The sequence below is a fragment of the Carya illinoinensis genome, chromosome 5 (assembly GCF_018687715.1).
Source record: "Carya illinoinensis cultivar Pawnee chromosome 5, C.illinoinensisPawnee_v1, whole genome shotgun sequence".
Taxonomy (NCBI): domain Eukaryota; kingdom Viridiplantae; phylum Streptophyta; class Magnoliopsida; order Fagales; family Juglandaceae; genus Carya; species Carya illinoinensis.
In genome coordinates, this window is record NC_056756.1 from 46,996,871 (window position 1) to 47,015,039 (window position 18,169).

General features: G+C 38.0%; 1 protein-coding gene across 3 annotated transcripts; it reads left to right on the plus strand.

Annotated features, from left to right (window-relative positions):
* Positions 1 to 812: 812 nt before the first annotated feature.
* On the plus strand, positions 813 to 14,743 carry LOC122311011 (glutamate synthase [NADH], amyloplastic). 3 transcript variants are annotated; one of them, XM_043125346.1, is made up of 22 exons: positions 813 to 1,803; positions 2,157 to 2,276; positions 2,796 to 2,909; positions 3,120 to 3,272; positions 3,605 to 3,705; positions 3,821 to 3,917; positions 4,393 to 4,502; positions 5,248 to 5,351; positions 5,595 to 5,774; positions 5,871 to 6,214; positions 6,294 to 6,364; positions 6,457 to 6,926; positions 7,179 to 8,048; positions 8,370 to 8,524; positions 8,799 to 8,960; positions 9,211 to 10,812; positions 11,740 to 11,955; positions 12,059 to 12,327; positions 12,568 to 12,873; positions 12,999 to 13,266; positions 13,620 to 13,877; positions 14,047 to 14,743. In XM_043125346.1, exons 1-22 carry the CDS (start codon positions 1,408 to 1,410, stop codon positions 14,344 to 14,346), a joined length of 6,666 nt encoding a protein of 2,221 aa, XP_042981280.1. In that variant the 5' UTR covers positions 813 to 1,407; the 3' UTR covers positions 14,347 to 14,743. The 3 variants fall into 3 exon arrangements, with proteins under 3 accessions (XP_042981280.1, XP_042981279.1, XP_042981281.1); XM_043125345.1 differs by having other exon boundaries at positions 814 to 1,803; positions 11,737 to 11,955; XM_043125347.1 differs by lacking the exons at positions 813 to 1,803; positions 2,157 to 2,276; positions 2,796 to 2,909; positions 3,120 to 3,272; positions 3,605 to 3,705 and adding an exon at positions 3,979 to 4,039 and having other exon boundaries at positions 3,821 to 3,895; positions 11,737 to 11,955.
* The last annotated feature ends 3,426 nt before the right edge of the window (positions 14,744 to 18,169 follow it).

Here is an 18,169-nt window from a genome sequence, read left to right on the forward strand (position 1 = left end):
CAATTATTTTTACTTATATTTTAAATATTTTATTGATATAATTAATCAAATTAATTATTTTATATTAAAAAATATATAATTAATCACTTTGATGGAATACATAAAAAAAATATAAAAATAACACATAAAATTTTTATTTTTTTTAATATTTTCTTAAAAGAGAAATTAACCATATCCAATTTTTTTAGATGATTACTGGTATCAATATGTTTATTAATCACAATTTATTTTCAAACACCTTCGTTCCGACAAAATTTACAAAGAGAATTATAGAAATTATACCTATAATTATATAAAAAAATTATTTATATAATTATATAATGTATAAATCGGGATATTTATTTTAATAAATAAATAAATATATATATAAAAATTAATTTTAAACAATAAATTTTATTTAATTATTATCAGCTATAAAATGAATTTCTATATTTGTTTGGATGGCCAAAGCCAAACGTTTCTCGGTTTTTTTTTTTTTTTTCTCTACTTAAATAAAGCATCGGAGGGTGATTAGGGCTCTTTAATTAATCCAGCCCATCGTCGAAGTCCCCAAGGGATGGGACCCACCATGAGCGGCTGTCGCGTGCCGCATAGGGCAGCTAACACGTGGCAATCAAGCAGATTCCAATCTGTCACCTCGCCAGAAAATTGTGTATTGAATTAAAAAGGTAGGGTCGGACTGTGGGGTAGTACCGTAAATTTACATAGATCATATATCGAGTTCTCTATTTCCCGGCTGTGGGTCTCCACACTGCTCTCTGAATCTCCCTTATAACTCCCCTTTTTCTCTATATAACACACATCGCTTCTGTCTCTTCAAAAAGAAGAAAAAAAAAAAGAACCCACCTTCAAAACTCTCTCTCTCTCTCTCTCTCTTCTTGAGCTTTCTTGTTCGTTTTCCGGGAAAGCTGGCGGTTGGTTGGATTAGGCGCTCTGCCTCCAGCCCCGAAAAATCTCTGCACGTGACGAGCAGATTCTCGTTCACAAATTTGTAAAAAAGAAAAAATAGTTTGTGTTTTAGGTTCTTCGTTGCTTTCCCCTTTAATTTCTCCGAATCAGTCAGATTTTCCTTCAGTTTTCTCGGATATCATTACAGAGCTAAAAGAAAAAAAAAAAGGCCTTGGATTCCTTTGGGGACGAAGTTGAACGGTTTAGATCTGTGAATTGTCTCGAGAAAGTAGTAGTGATAATTTCCAACTTCTATATGATTCGCCCCGGATTTATGGGTTTATCTGGATCAGGCTCCTCTTTTTTCGAAATTTGAGTTTCGTTCGTGATTGGAATTCTAATACTAGATCTGAGTTTGAGACCTAAAAGAACTCAAATTTATAGAAGAAATTATTTAATTTTACTCTACTATATATTCGGGAACCCAACTGTCATTGAAATCTCGGTAGATTTTCGAAAATGTTCACGTGCTCGGGCTCATTACTCCATCTCCGAACAAGCTCTTCCTGTGCTCTGCCTTCGCTTAACAAGCCTTCCAACCAACAACCGAAACTCAATGCGGCTCCGAGAGCTCCTATTAGCCGGTTTAATACACGTTGCTCGACGGCGAAGAAGTCAGTGAATGTAATAGACAAGAGATTCCTGGGGGCCCGATTGCGGGCGCCCGGATCGGAAAAGGTTCAACTTTGGCGCTCTGACGGGCCGGGGAGGTCACCCAAGCTGAGGGTCGTCGTCCGCTCGGCGCTTTCCGCGGTTCCAGAGAAGCCGCTAGGACTCTACGACCCGTCGTTCGATAAGGACTCGTGTGGGGTCGGGTTCGTCGCGGAGTTATCCGGCGAAAGTAGCCGTAAAACGGTAAGAATATCATTTCTAGTATGTATGTATGGAGGCGAGAACGGAGGGAACTATACCTATTCTGCTTGTTGCAATCGATTATATACATGCTATGTTTGTATTTACGTATGTATATTTTCGTGTATCTACGTATTTCTGTATGTATCTTTCCTGTATGTATGTTTTTTTTTAAATTTATTTCATGCATATGATTTCCTTGAATTGGATTTTTGGAGAGTTTGTGGGTATGTTTGTGTTCTTTCATTGCCTATATGTGATGTATGCGTGTTCATTGGTTGTTGAATATTTGGATTAGTTGTGTGTGATCTGAGGTAGGTGTGATGGTTTTGTTGTGGGGTTTTTTCTTGTCGTAGGTTACGGATGCTGTCGAGATGTTGATACGTATGTCACACAGAGGTGCTTGTGGCTGCGAAACTAACACTGGTGATGGAGCGGGAATTCTTGTCGGTCTTCCGCACGAGTTCTACAATGAGGTATTTTTTACTTTTAAAAAATGTATTTCTGTTCTTTCCACCTTTTCCTTTATTGTTCTTCCCCCGATTGGTTTTTGGTTAGTTTGACAGGTTTTGTTAAAATATTTGACCTTTCAGAGTATTGATAATAATACCCGAAACTTTTTCTGTCTGTACTTCCCATTTTGCTTTAGTTAGTCCTGGAAGCATTTTCAACTACGAAAAAAATCCTTTTATTGGGAAATCCTACAAATATATCCTCTCGTTGAGAGTTATTCTTTTTCGTTATATTAAATTTTATATTTCTTTTGAGGGAAAATAGTCCCTCAAAAAGGGGTCCGAGGTAGAAATTTGCATCGAGTATTATCATGTTTGCAGACTATCAAACCAAAGAACCTTTGATTTCTGTGATTTGCAATTGAAGTCAAGCTGCCGGGCTTTGGCTTTTTTCTTTCCTTAATCCTTTTCCCTAAAATTTTCTTCCGTTCGTGGTTGGGATATAAAATAATGTAATTATTGTTCTTGGCTGCCTTTTTTCAGGTTGCTAAGGATCATGGGTTTGAGCTTCCTCCACCAGGGAAATATGCTGTTGGCATGTTCTTTTTGCCCAAATCTGAGAATCGGAGGGAAGAAAGCAAAAATGTATTTACAAAGGTAATTTTTGAGTTTGAAAAGTTTGCTCTGTTTGGAATAATTTGAGTATCACTTCCTATTTCTTGGTGGACTCTCTTAATTCTTTTAAAGTGGTTTCTGCTACGTGCTTTGGTATCACGTTTTCCAATTTTCTTTCTCTGCTTCTCATGTTATCGTTTTTCTCTTCTGAGGGATTATCTATTGATGAGATTCCTTTGCTTTTGTTTGAAGGTTGCGGAGTCCCTTGGGCATACTATTCTTGGGTGGCGACCTGTGCCAACAGATAACACAGGATTGGGGAAGTCTGCATTGCAGACGGAACCGGTGGTTGAGCAAGTATTCCTTACCCCTACTCCTCGGTCCCAAGTTGATTTAGAGCAGCAGGTAGTGTTCCATCTCTGATATTCTACAAGTCAGTTACAGAGGTTTAAAGTGGAATGCATGATTATTTTGTGGTAATGTTAGGATAAGTTTTCTAAATAACATTATAGTCATGCTTTTCAAATTACCAAAAATTTGAACAAAGCTTTGCTGGATTATTTTGCTAAATTAATTAGTTAAATCCCTTTGCTTGATTCAATGATCCTAGCAGTCAAACTAATTAAAGTATTTATAAATGGAAGACACGAAGTATATACTCATTTGTGGTATATTTGTTTTCCAATGTAGTTAAGTTAGAACATCATGATAGCATTCTCCCACTTCTTTCTCTACAGATGTACATACTAAGGCGGGTTTCAATGGTTGCTATCCGAGCTGCATTAAACCTCGAACATGGTGGTGCGAAGGACTTCTATATTTGTTCTCTGTCCGCAAGGTACATTTTTCAGAAAGCCACATTATTTGTTCTAGATGCTAGGTAGCTTGTTATATAAGATTTTTTTTTTTCCTTTTTGCAATCACATTGTCATTGATTTGCCTGTTTTCTGCAGGACTGTTGTTTACAAAGGTCAGTTAAAGCCCGATCAGTTGAAGGATTATTATTATGCAGATATTGGCAATGAAAGGTTTACGAGCTACATGGCCCTGGTAAATATATTATCCATTCACTTTTCTTCTCTCTCCACTAACTCTATACTCCAACAAACAGCATGGGAACAACCGGTAACTGAAGAGATGCAAGGTTGAGGAATGACTTCTGAGGCATTGAGGTTTGAATGATCTCTTAAGTTCTTCCACTCCCTTGATTACTGTTTGAATTTGGATGCTGGATTAGATACATTGGGTGAGTTGGTAAGAAAGCTTCATTATCGAGATAATCATGTTTGCAGAAACTTGGTGCCGCGCTCTTTGTGATCAATTGTTGGGGATGAAAATGTCAATGGAGTGGTGGGAAGAAAATTGTGTTGGTTAAACTAGATTAGGGTTTCCAAGCATTATAGTGTTAGTGCAAGTATAAGTGCCCGAACAGAATCTCACGTGCTGTTACCAAATCAATTTCTTAAGTGAATATATCAGATGGGATTGCCACTGACAATCTTGGTTCTTTTGATTTATGGTGCAGATACACTCTCGATTTTCAACAAATACATTTCCCAGCTGGGATCGCGCTCAACCCATGCGAATCTTGGGCCACAATGGAGAAATCAACACACTTAGAGGCAATGTAAACTGGTATGTCATCGAGTAAAAGGGTTCTTTTATGTTCTTAAGTGAATAGTGTAATTGCATCTTGATTCTTGAGCTGTATAATCGATAAGGATCCTTCTGTACATAAAATGGTATACACCTTGTTCTCAGTTTGATTTGATATGCTACCGGCACCTTAACTTAGACACTATTTCTTGAGTTCACATCAAGAATGCCTGTTTATGGCTCAAGTTAGTAATGATGATGGATGCTCGTAATATTTTCTCTTGAAGCTAAGCAAGAAAAAATCTTCAACATAGCTGATGCCCCCTGCATCAATAGCCCAGCTTTTTATCTGAATGTGCTTGCTTCTCAATAAATGTAAATGTTGAATGATAGTTCATTAAGTGAAACATCCATTCAGTTGCTCAGTTAATGACTTCGTGTACTGGCATACAACACCTGGGAAGATAGTCCAGACTTCCAGTGTTTAAAATTAATAATATTGCTGTGTGGTGGTAAGGAATGTAGTCTCTGAGAACCCACTTGCTATAGAAGTCAAGCCTGTTTATGACATTATAACCTTGATCTAAATGTTTCTCCACTGCCCTACTTGCCAACCACCTGCTTGTGCATTGTCAATCCACTATATATCTAAAATGTTGGAAACAATTGGTAAATGGCATTGCTGGCTGGTTGATGGCTTATGGTCAAAGCTGATTTTATTCATGTTTTTCCTTGAATAAGAATAGTGAAAACGCAATGCCTACCCATTTTGCTTTTTATGCAGGATGAAGGCACGTGAGGGTCTGTTAAAGTGCAAGGAACTTGGTCTTTCAGAGAATGAGTTAAAGAAGCTTTTACCTATTGTGGATGCCAGTTCATCTGATTCAGGTGAATTTTTAACTGGTATCTGGCATGTGTACATGCATCTTTTACCTATATTTATATATATATAAAATCTTGCATGTGTCCATGCATATATCTGTGACCATACGGAAATTCTTCCATGAACCAGCATCTTATTGCCTCTTTCACGTCACGTTTTCAGAATTTAATTGGTAACATGTTCTATAAGATTCTGTGCATCATCTTATCATATACTAACTTGCTTTATACCCTTTTTTTCCTCTATAGGAGCTTTTGACGGTGCCCTTGAGCTTCTGGTTCGAGCTGGTAGAAGTCTTCCTGAAGCAATCATGATGATGATTCCTGAGGCTTGGCAAAATGACAAGAATATGGATCCTCATCGAAAGGCACTATATGAATACTTCTCTGCTCTGATGGAGCCATGGGATGGGCCAGCTCTTATGTCATGTAATAGTTCTATTTTTTATTTTTTGGCACCAAATCCACGAGTTTGCTTTAGACTTCATCTATCTTTTAGCTTTTAATGTGTAAAATCATATGCAGTTACTGATGGCCGCTATCTAGGAGCAACATTGGATCGCAACGGGCTGCGACCAGGTCGTTTCTATGTCACCCATAGTGGACGAGTTATAATGGCCAGTGAAGTTGGTGTAGTAGACATTCCACCTGAAGATGTGCTTAGGAAAGGAAGACTAAACCCAGGCATGATGCTTTTGGTGGATTTTCAAAATCATATTGTTGTTGATGATGAAGCCTTGAAGCAGCAATACTCAATGGCAAGGCCTTATAGCGAGTGGCTAAAAAGGCAAAAAATTGAACTCAACGACATAGTCAACTCTGTTCATGAATCTGAAAAGGTCCCTCCTCCAGTTGCGAGAGTGATTCCAGTAAGTATTTTATGACCATTCTCCTTGATATTCCTTTGTGGACATTGCTCATATGAGATCTTGCCTTTTGGAACTATAGGTATCTAGCAATGATGGTAGCATGGAAAACTTGGGAATTCATGGTATATTGGCTCCATTAAAAGCTTTTGGGTATGTAAATCTTAGCCTTGTTTCTGCTGCTTTTATTTTCATGTTTTCAAACTTTACAGGAAATCATTTTCAGTTCTGGCTTCCATATGCAGTTACACTGTTGAAGCCTTGGAAATGTTGTTGCTTCCCATGGCAAAAGATGGTGTAGAGGCCCTTGGTTCTATGGGAAACGATACTCCCTTGGCTGTAATGTCTAACCGAGAAAAGATCACTTTTGAGTACTTCAAGCAAATGTTTGCCCAAGTTACAAACCCTCCAATTGATCCCATTCGGGAGAAGATAGTCACCTCAATGGAATGCATGATTGGTCCAGAAGGTGACCTGACGGAAACCACTGAAGAACAATGTCATCGTCTTTCACTAAAAGGTCCTCTTTTATCCATTGAAGAAACAGAGGCAATTAAAAAGATGAATTACAGAGGTTGGCGAAGCAAAGTTCTGGACATTACTTTTTCTAAGGACCGAGGTAGGAAGGGATTGGAGGAGACCTTGGACCGGATCTGTAATGAAGCACATGATGCAATTAAGGAGGGTTATACCTTGCTCGTGCTTTCTGATAGAGGTATCTCATTTTCTACTTTTATGCTTACATTTGATTGCAGTCACTGTTGTGCATTCGCTGAGTTAACATATATCTGCATTCATGTCTCTTGTATACGTCCCTTGTACATGGATCGTTCATGTTAATAAATTGTCTTCTTACTTATCAAAACAAAAAAATATGTATCTGCATTCAACAGATAATGGGAAACCATGCAGAGTATCGAATTCATTTATTGACTGATTTTTTATTTAAAAATTCTTTGATGTATAGCTTTCTCACCTAATCGTGTTGCGGTAAGCTCCCTCTTGGCCGTTGGTGCTGTCCATCAACATCTTGTTAAAAAGCTCGAGCGTACGCAAGTTGGGTTAATAGTTGAAACTGCTGAGCCACGTGAGGTGCACCACTTCTGTACGCTCGTTGGGTTTGGTGCAGATGCCATATGCCCATACTTGGCCATAGAAGCCATTTGGAGATTACAAGTTGATGGAAAGATCCCACCCAAATCCAGCGGTAACTTTTATTCAAAGGAAGAGCTGGTCAGGAAGTACTTCAAAGCTAGCAACTATGGAATGATGAAGGTTCTCGCCAAGATGGGGATATCAACTTTGGCCTCTTACAAGGGTGCGCAGATATTCGAAGCTCTGGGTCTTTCATCAGAAGTGATTGAGAGGTGCTTTGCAGGAACTCCAAGTAGAGTTGAGGGTGCAACATTTGAGATGCTTGCTTTTGATAAACTTCATCTGCATGAGTTGGCATTTCCCTCTCGTGGTTTCCCTCCCAATAGTGCGGAAGCTGTAGCATTGCCTAATCCAGGTGATTATCATTGGAGAAAAGGTGGTGAGATTCACCTTAACGATCCCCTTGCTATAGCGAAGCTGCAAGAGGCTGCCCGAACTAACAGTGTTGCCGCCTACAAAGAGTACGCCAAACTTATTCATAAATTGAATAAATCCTGCAATTTGCGGGGACTCTTGAAATTTAAAGCAGCAAAGGTGGAAGTTCCTTTGCATGAAGTGGAACCTGCCAGTGAGATTGTCAAACGGTTCTGTACTGGGGCCATGAGTTATGGATCTATATCATTGGAGGCACACACAACCCTTGCTATCGCTATGAATAGAATGGGAGGAAAGTCGAATACAGGTTTTCTACCCCCCTCCCTTTATAGCTTCCAATTTTTCTTTTTTGGTAACTAAGGCACTTTTGTTGATTAGCATCCAGTCAAGGAACATGTTTGGAATCTCTTTAGACATTTCTTACACGTTAGTCTTTCTTTTTCTTTTTATTTTTATTTTATTTTTTATTTTTATTTTTAAATTTTTGACAAAACAACTCAGTACTAGCTTATAGTGCTAGTGACTTTCTGAAGCTTCAATTTGTTAAATATGAAAGGTTAACTGTTCCTTTGAATTATACTAATGATATATTCAAATCATTGATTGTTCCTTTGAATTTTTGCTGAAGGCGAGGGAGGTGAGCAACCATCTCGCATGGAACCACTTCCAGATGGTTCAATGAACCCAAAAAGGAGTGCAATTAAGCAGGTTGCTAGTGGGAGATTTGGAGTTTCGAGTTATTACCTTACTAATGCAGATGAATTGCAGATAAAAATGGCTCAGGTATCTGTTTGTTAATTTTTGAATGGATGCCCATCGTATATATATTTTAATGTAAATATATTCATTTTTGCCCTATATTCCTATTGAAACGGAGGTTCCTTTTGTTTATGGACCTGAGTTCATGGCAGATGATACTGTGTCTGCAAAGCACCTCTGGGTGCCTTTGCATCTTTAATTGATATATACATTTGGCATTTTATGAGATTGAATATAAACTGAATTTGATAAATCTCTGTGATTAATTTGTTTTAACTTTGTGTTCATTATGGGTCAGGGGGCAAAGCCTGGTGAAGGGGGTGAACTTCCCGGCCACAAGGTTGTAGGAGAAATTGCGCTTACTCGGAATTCTACTGCTGGGGTGGGACTTATTAGTCCACCACCCCATCATGATATATATTCCATTGAAGACCTTGCCCAGTTAATTCATGATCTTAAGGTATGTGTAATGCTGATTTTGCACTCATTACTAATCAAATAAAATATCTGTGCCATTGAAGGCCCTGGCTACTTCAGTGTATTCCCTTCCTCCTGGAAGGACTTCGTAATTTATTTTATATATTTTTGGCTGTCCTCTTTTGTTAGAGTAATGCTTGGCTGGGATATATATGGGGCAAATGGGCCTTAAATTTATTTACTCTTTATTTTTGAGCTGTAGACAATCTGATGCTTTTCTTTTCAATTTATAGAACTCCAACCCAACGGCTCGAATTAGTGTGAAGCTGGTATCTGAAGCTGGAGTGGGAGTAGTCGCTAGTGGAGTAGTGAAGGGGCATGCTGACCATGTCTTGATCTCAGGTCATGATGGAGGTACAGGGGCCTCTAGATGGACGGGAATAAAAAATGCTGGGCTCCCATGGGAGCTTGGTTTGGCTGAGACTCACCAGACTTTGGTTGCTAATGATCTCCGCGGCCGAACGGTTCTCCAGACAGATGGCCAACTGAAAACTGGAAGAGATGTGGCCATAGCCACCCTTCTTGGTGCAGAAGAATTTGGCTTCAGTACCGCACCTCTCATAACACTTGGCTGCATCATGATGCGGAAGTGCCACAAAAATACCTGTCCAGTTGGCATTGCTACTCAGGATCCAGTTCTCAGAGAGAAGTTTGCTGGAGAACCGGAACATGTTATTAACTTTTTCTTCATGGTAGCGGACGAGTTGAGGGAAATAATGTCACAGCTAGGATTTCGAACAGTAACTGAGATGGTTGGCCGTTCAGATATGCTTGAAGTGGATAAAGAAGTGACTAAGAACAATGAGAAGCTGGAGAATATTGATCTCTCCCTATTACTTAGACCTGCTGCTGAACTTCGGCCTGAAGCAGCACAGTACTGTGTCCAGAAACAGGATCATGGCTTGGACATGGCTTTGGACCAAAAACTTATTCCACTGTGTGAAGCTGCATTAGAAAAGAGTCTTCCTGTTTACATTGAAAAACCAATCTGCAACGTGAATCGTGCTGTTGGAACAATGCTTAGCCATGAAGTGACTAAACGCTATCAAGCGGCAGGGCTTCCTGCAGATACCATCCATATCAAATTCAATGGGAGTGCGGGTCAGAGCCTTGGAGCATTCCTCTGCCCTGGAATCACACTTGAGCTTGAAGGTGACAGCAATGACTATGTTGGCAAAGGATTATCTGGTGGGAAGATTGTAGTTTATCCTCCAAAGGAAAGCAAATTTGATCCAAAAGAAAACATTGTAATTGGTAACGTGGCTCTCTATGGGGCTACAAGTGGGGAGGCATATTTCAATGGAATGGCAGCAGAAAGGTTCTGCGTACGTAATTCAGGGGCTAAGGCAGTTGTGGAAGGTGTTGGTGATCATGGATGTGAGTATATGACCGGTGGGACTGTTGTTGTGCTTGGAAGAACTGGCAGGAATTTCGCTGCAGGTATGAGTGGCGGTATAGCTTATGTTCTTGACATGGATGGAAAGTTTTGCTCTCGGTGCAATCCTGAACTCGTGGATCTTGATAAAGTTGAAGAAGAGGAGGATATCATGACTCTTAGAATGATGGTTCAGCAACATCAACGTCACACAAACAGCCAACTAGCCAAAGAAGTACTTGCTAACTTTGAGATTCTTCTGCCTAAATTCATTAAAGTTATACCGAGGGAGTATAAGCGGGTTCTTGCAAGCATGAAAGCAGAGAAAGCCTCCAAGGAGGCTGTGGAAAATGCTGCTAAAGAAGATGAGCAGAAAGTTGAGGCAGAACTAAATGGAAAAGATGCTTTTGAAGAGCTTAAGAAGTTAGCAGTTGCATCTTTAAATGGGAAATCCAATAAGGTAATTCTCTTTTGATTGCAATTAGTGTTGGTCTTTATCGGGATTATTGCTTTCTCTCACTCTCTCATGCACTTGAGGAATTTATATTTTACGGGACCATAAATTCTCCTAGTTGCATAATGTGATTCAAAACATTTGAAGGATGTAGCTTTTAGTCAAGCTTAGGTGAAGAGTTGAATCGAAATCCGTATTAAAAGTTGAGTCCATAGGTGGCCTTATTGATTTCTGGATTGGGTAGTTTTAGGGCTCGTTTGGACACCTAGAATATCAAACTATGTGAATAATAGTGAAATGGTTTGTGAATAGTAGTTAAGTGGTTTGAGTTAAAATGTTTTATTAAGTTTTGTGAAAGGAGAGAGAAAAAGATGAAGAAAAATATTATAAAGTTAAAAATTGTTTGAATATAATTTTTTCATATTAGTTTTGTTTTGAGATTTGATTTTTTTTTTAATGTTTTGTTTGGAAGTTTGGGAAAGTTGTATAATGATTATGTAATGATTATATGAAGAAGTTGAAAATTTGAAATGGAAAATTGTTTTGTGTTTGAGTGATGTTTAGAAAGGAAATTATGAGAAGTTTTGAGAATATGTGAGAATACCTCATTACCCAAACAAGACCTTAGTCTTCAAATTTCAAAATGAGCTTGCTTTAAAATGAGTTTTTGCTCATACTTCAGGGTTTAACCATTTTTTTATTTGTTGGTTCAGTTTTATAGTTCACTTTCAAAATTGATATTTATTGAACGCACTGCTAGATCTGTTTTGCCTTCCCTCAAATTTTCAGAATCTCGTTTTCACTTTTATTTAGTCCTACTTACTAGTGGTGTGGTGGGGAGGGAGGGTGAACTGGGTTTATCAAGCATGCTTCTTGCTGGTTATCATTATAGTAATTTATTTGTTTGATGTAATTTTTTGATACTTCCAGAAGGTAGAAGAGGGTGAATCATTGAAGAGGCCTACTAAGGTTACTGATGCTGTTAAACATCGAGGTTTCATTTATTATGAGCGTGAGGGTGTTCAATACAGGGACCCAAATGTACGGATGAATGACTGGAAGGAAGTAATGCAGGAATCAAATCCTGGCCCACTTTTAAAGACTCAGTCTGCACGTTGCATGGATTGCGGTACTCCTTTCTGCCATCAGGTGATTTTCCCACTTACTAGTCTATATGCAACTATTTGTTTTCTCCATTCAAAATTTCATATAAACTTTTGTGCACTAAAATCTCCATTTTTAAAATTTGCAGGAAAATTCTGGATGTCCTCTAGGAAACAAAATACCTGAATTCAACGAGTTAGTATACCAAAACAGGTGGCGTGAAGCATTAGATCGGCTCCTTGAAACAAATAACTTCCCAGAGTTCACTGGTCGTGTGTGTCCCGCACCTTGTGAAGGTTCCTGTGTCTTGGGAATTATCGAGAATCCTGTATCTATCAAGAGCATTGAGTGTGCCATTATAGACAAGGCATTTGAGGAGGGATGGATGGTACCGAGGCCTCCTCTCAAGAGAACTGAGTAAGCCTTCAAAATCAATTGACGAGAAATGATACTGTCTTTCAAGTTACTCTTTCTTGTTAAACAAGGATATTTGTTTTCCTTAACTGGTGGTCTTTGAAATGGTTTTTTCTTGGCTAAATTGTGGTCTGACAGTTTTTGTTGTTTTACCCAGTTAGAATAGTCTAGTTTATGAAGAGAAATTCTGTGTGGATAAGTCCCATCTACTCCATGAAAATAACATAATGTGTATGATCACAGGAAAAGAGTTGCGATTGTTGGAAGTGGACCGGCTGGCTTGGCTGCAGCTGATCAGCTAAACAAAATGGGTCACTCTGTGACTGTGTATGAACGTGCTGACAGAATTGGAGGTCTTATGATGTATGGTGTTCCAAACATGAAGGCTGACAAGGTGGATATAGTTGAACGTCGGGTGAAACTTATGGACCAGGAGGGTGTCAATTTTGTGGTTAATGCTAATGTTGGAACTGATCCTTTGTACTCTCTTGATCGGCTCCGAGAGGAGAATGATGCAGTTGTTTTGGCTGTAGGAGCCACAAAACCAAGGTAACTTGTAGAAAGTAGAAAGATAGAGATTACTAAATTATCCATCATAATCTCTAGAAATTATGTTTAGCTAAATTTCTTCATGCCGATGCATGTTCAAAGGATCTAGTTATTTTTTGGTGCAGGGACCTTCCAGTACCAGGACGGGAGTTATCAGGAGTCCATTTTGCCATGGAGTTTCTGCATGCAAACACTAAAAGCTTGCTTGATAGCAACCACAAGGATGGTAACTACATTTCTGCTAAGGGCAAGAAAGTAGTCATCATTGGTGGAGGTGACACTGGCACAGATTGTATAGGGACGTCCATCCGACATGGCTGCAGTGGCATCATAAATTTAGAGCTTCTCCCTGAACCACCACAAACTAGGGCCCCAGGCAACCCTTGGCCACAGGTTTTGACTAATTTTTCCTTAGGCCTATTTTATGATGCATGCCAATGGCCTGGCCCAACGTAGAGCAATTTTCATTTAGTTTCCAGCTGTGATCTGTTTGTCACTTGCTCTGCTTTTAGTAGTTGAATATTGTTGATGCCCCTTTGATGCCATATTTACTCAAAACCATATCTTTTTTGTGCAAATTTGGAGTCAAGAATATTTGAATGAGATTAATGACTATTTGGGAGTATTTTGAGTTTATATTGGAATATTAGGTGCTTATTGTAAAAGACAAAAAGGACCAGAAAGTGAGTGAATTGTTGTACTAGTAGATGCTTCTGTAATTAGTTACTTCTATTTTGGAATTGCAGTGGCCTCGAACATTCCGTGTTGATTATGGGCATCAGGAAGCTGCTTCCAAGTTTGGAAAAGACCCAAGATCTTTTGAGGTATTGACCAAGCGGTTTTTGGGCGATGAGAATGGTGGTGTGAAAGGACTTGAAATTGTACGCGTCCAATGGGAGAAGGATGCTAGTGGAAAATTTCAGTTCAAGGAAGTTAAAGGCTCTGAGGAGATCATTGAGGCTGACCTTGTCCTACTTGCCATGGGATTCCTTGGCCCAGAGTCGGTTAGTTTCTTTACTTTGCTTAGCCCTTACAATTTACCTGTAGATTGAAACCAGTTGCCAAGTGGAGCTCCTTACCTACATAAAAGCAAATAATACTTGTATAAAAACTGTTGTTCCAAGTTGTCTTCTCTGCTGACGTTTAGTGGTATTCTGCCATTTGATTTTTCAGATTGTAGCAGAGAAGATGGGATTGGAGCAGGACAATAGATCAAATATCAAGGCTGAGTATGGCCGTTTCTCAACCAATGTGGATGGTGTCTTTGCGGCTGGCGATTGCCGGCGCGGACAGTCCTTAGTGGTATGGGCGATCTCTGAAGGCCGGCAAGCCGCCGCACAGGTTGACAAATATCTCATACAAGAGGAAAAAGACCTTGCTGTTAGCCCTGTGATCCGGGAAGACCTTATCAAAAGGCATAATGGTCTTCCCAAGAGGCACCAAGACAGCAGCAAACACACAGTAATGACATAGGCGACCTCGATTTTCCTCCCTATACAGTATTTTAGAGAAAATGATACATAGAAAATTATTTATATGTTGATCTTTCTCACGGGCAACAAATGATGCTCAATTCACAGACAACAGGAGGAAGAAGTGGGTTCATTGGGGTTGGCAAGGATTTGCAGAAAGCAAGAACTATTTTCAATTGGGCTGCTACTGGGTATTATAGGTTTTTCGAATGTTGTGTTAAATTTCTTCATCAATTGATGTTTATATTTTCTACCCCGTGATGCTTTAAAAGGTTAGGCTCATGTAGTTGTTATTAAGAAATAAATGTACAGTTTTTTTTTCTTAATCATTGATTAAGAATTACATGTTGGAAATTCTTGATACCGTATGAAATGTGAGTTTTTGAGGTTGCCAAGCATGCTTTGAATCTGTTAGCTCAGAAATCTTTTGACTTGAATACTTTTTGAGTTGGATCTCATATGTGCACATTTGGATCTCTACATGTGATCTTAAACAAGGATAAGAATTGTGGGGCCATGAAAGTATAAATAAAACAGGAAGAAATTTGTTGTTTATATGATAATTTACACGTGTATATACCCACCCAGATAGAAATTGGCTGAAAATAAAAATTATTATTTAACGATACAAAGTTACATAATCAAGGGTTATCCAACCAAGTGTGATTCCCAGTTCTTTTTCAACTTGGACCCTAAGATCCGGATGCCATCTGATAGAGCAAGTATGCGGATATACCGAATTTGACTTAATTCAATCAGTGAATGAGTTGTTCGTGAATATGAAAATATGATCGATTACTAAATGATACAACTCGTATAATTCCTTTTTTTGTAATTTATTTTTCTAAAGTTGAAAATGCAGATCTTTATTTTTTCAAGATGTGATTCTATTTTTCTCATGTATTTTTAATTTTTGTTATTTCTTTTGTTTTAGAAAAAGAAAAAAACTCATTAATTTCTTAAACTTTTGTGCATAGTGTCTCTTGGACTTTTGTCCATAGAGTATATCCTCCTTTCGTCTTAGATAGAACATGAGGTTTGTTAACTCTATTTTGGATAGAGTTGTGCTGCCTCTTAGACTGTGGTTTGTAAAGGTTTGCAGTATGGAGTAGATCATGTCAGTCACAGTTGTATACTGAAGAGCTATTTATGTTGTAGTTGACTTGTAATGTATGTTTCAAAACAAAGTTATAATGTCTGTTATTAATTAATGTAGTATATTTTATACCGAAAAAACAAAAAAGCTGTAAAAACTCGGCTCAACTTATACAATCTTGCATAACTTTGCATTTAAATTTTTTTACAGCATTATCTTTCTTTATAATGAGAATATCTTGAACATTTAAAAGTATAAAAGAAAATCATGTTCATAATACTAAGCATGTTTAGGTCCTTACAAATATAATCGTCACCATTAAAGATATTTATAAACCATTAAACTGGTAGATATTTATAAACTATTAAAGATATTTATAAAAATTCAAAATTGGTAGATAAAATTATAGGATATGGTATAAATATATATATATATATATATATTGTCAAAATTAAGTAAATCTTGAATAATTTCCAACTATAGCCATGTTATTGGAAAGAGAAAACCTCCTCTTTCCCACGAAACACTAGTTAAGGTGAAGTCAGGGTGTGACACAAGAAGAACGTCTAGTTCTAGGCGCTTGGGCGAGTAGCGGTTGATTGCCAAACCATTCTTGTAAAGCATAGCTTCTTATTCTTCCTAAAGCTCTGCACCTCGAAGCCCCTATCACGTAAGGCGTTTCATCAGGCGCCTACCCCTCGAACTTCCATTTCAATGTGTTGCCTAAATAATAAATGAACTTATTCATGAATATAAAATTTAACATGGCGACAAGTTTGAAACTCAACTCGTGTTTAAATAAAAATTAAATGAATACCCTAAGTCCAATTACTAGAATTCCATGTGTGAAATTCAATACGAATTTCCTTTTCTGATAAACTCGCATTTCTTTGTGCCAAATACCTATCAAACCTGTAGGGGTTATATGCCAAATACCAGCCTACTGTGGAAAAGTTCAAAAAAAAAAAAAAAAAGGAGAATATAGTCCGGCTGAGGAGTAAATCAATCGAATCCATCCATTATGTCTTGACGGATCAAAGCAGGTCCTGTGATCCTTTCCTCAAAACTCCTTTGCATTCTATCTGTTACATAATTACCATAACAGAGTATTTTAATTGCATTATTATGCCAAATGATATGCAGAAGATCCAAAAGTCTAGATCGATTGCAACTCCATGGTACTAGTTCTTGGTTAGATCAGAAGCATCCACCCAACTGCAAAAGATCATAGGAACAAAACAAAATCAATGCAAGTATCTAGTTGAAGAGTTGCTGGCTAAGCGGGTTTGATTTTCTAATCCAAGTGCCTGTACCTACTAATGAATGCATTGGATATTTATTTTTCTTTTTGATATTATGAATGCATTGCATAAAATCAAGTTGTCATAACAGGTTTTTTTCCAGCATTAGTTTCCAGAAAATATAATCCAACTTCTTGCCAAGGGCCTATGTACCCCTAGGATTGGTTGGGATTCTGTTCCTGGACACCCGGTGCCAATAAAAAGAAAAGAAAAGAAAATATAAACCATCCAAGGCTCAATTAGGCAGGAACTTTTCCATAAAACATAGAGCTCAAAACAAAAGTATCTCAGCGGTCTGTGGAAAACCCATTTAGACAAATTCTAAAGTATAGAGGTTAAGATCAGATATGATCTATCCCAGATTCAAATATTTGAATTTTGATAATGTCAGGAGATATTTTGCTCACCAGAATAGCCTCTATCTCTTTGTCCGAGACTGGTGTTCGTTTTGGCTGAAGAGAAGCTTTCCCTCCCACAGCAGTGTTTGCGGGTGCTGCTGGAACATCTGACTTTGAAATGGTAATGTTATGAGCATCCCTACTTTGAGCTTGAGATTTAGAATCTGTGCATGGAAAATTATGGAAATCTGAAATAGAAATATTTGTAAATATACACTAAGAAGAAAACTATCAAAGCAAATTAGCAAATCTGTACTTGAGATTGATTGAAGTAAATGCCCTAGTGTAATCCAAAAAAATAAATATGGGGAGAGACATGCCTTACCATGCCTTTAAGTATGGTTAATCATTGAGAATACATCAGTAAATAAAAGAAAAAAAAGAGTAGAAATACTTCAAGTAATGCTTAAAACTTCACACAACCAAATATACCTTATCTGCTCAACCAAAAAACATAGCAGTATCCAAAATGTCATATATGCATTAATCATGAAGCCATTTCCCATCTCCTCAGGATTTCATTTAAGTATAACGTATCAAAATATATGGCCTATAAAAAAATGTATCAAAATACATGGAACCATTTTGAATCAAACCTTTTGGTACCATCAAATCTGCGAGTGATAAGCACAGCAGGGGGAAGAGGAAGATCTTTGTTTGTACATTGATTGGAGACAAACATTCTTAGGCACGATTAAGTTAAATAGGCATACAGGGCAAAGGCAATACACAGACCAACAGATTACACAAAGGAAAACTGACATGTCATAATGCCTTGCCTACACCATTGATGAAGCTTAGATTCTTCAAAATGAATAAACAGAGAGGGTTTGAAAACTAGCCAGTTTATAAGTACCTGGGTTTCAGCAGAGACATCTTGATCAAATTGTGGTCTGATATAGCGATATGGTGCAACTTAAATAAGACTTTAATAAATTAATTTATGAGGAAGAGGCCTCGTCCCTTTACATGGGATCAGCTACAAAACCTTCATCTGATCATTATAACATTACAAAACATTCTTCATGC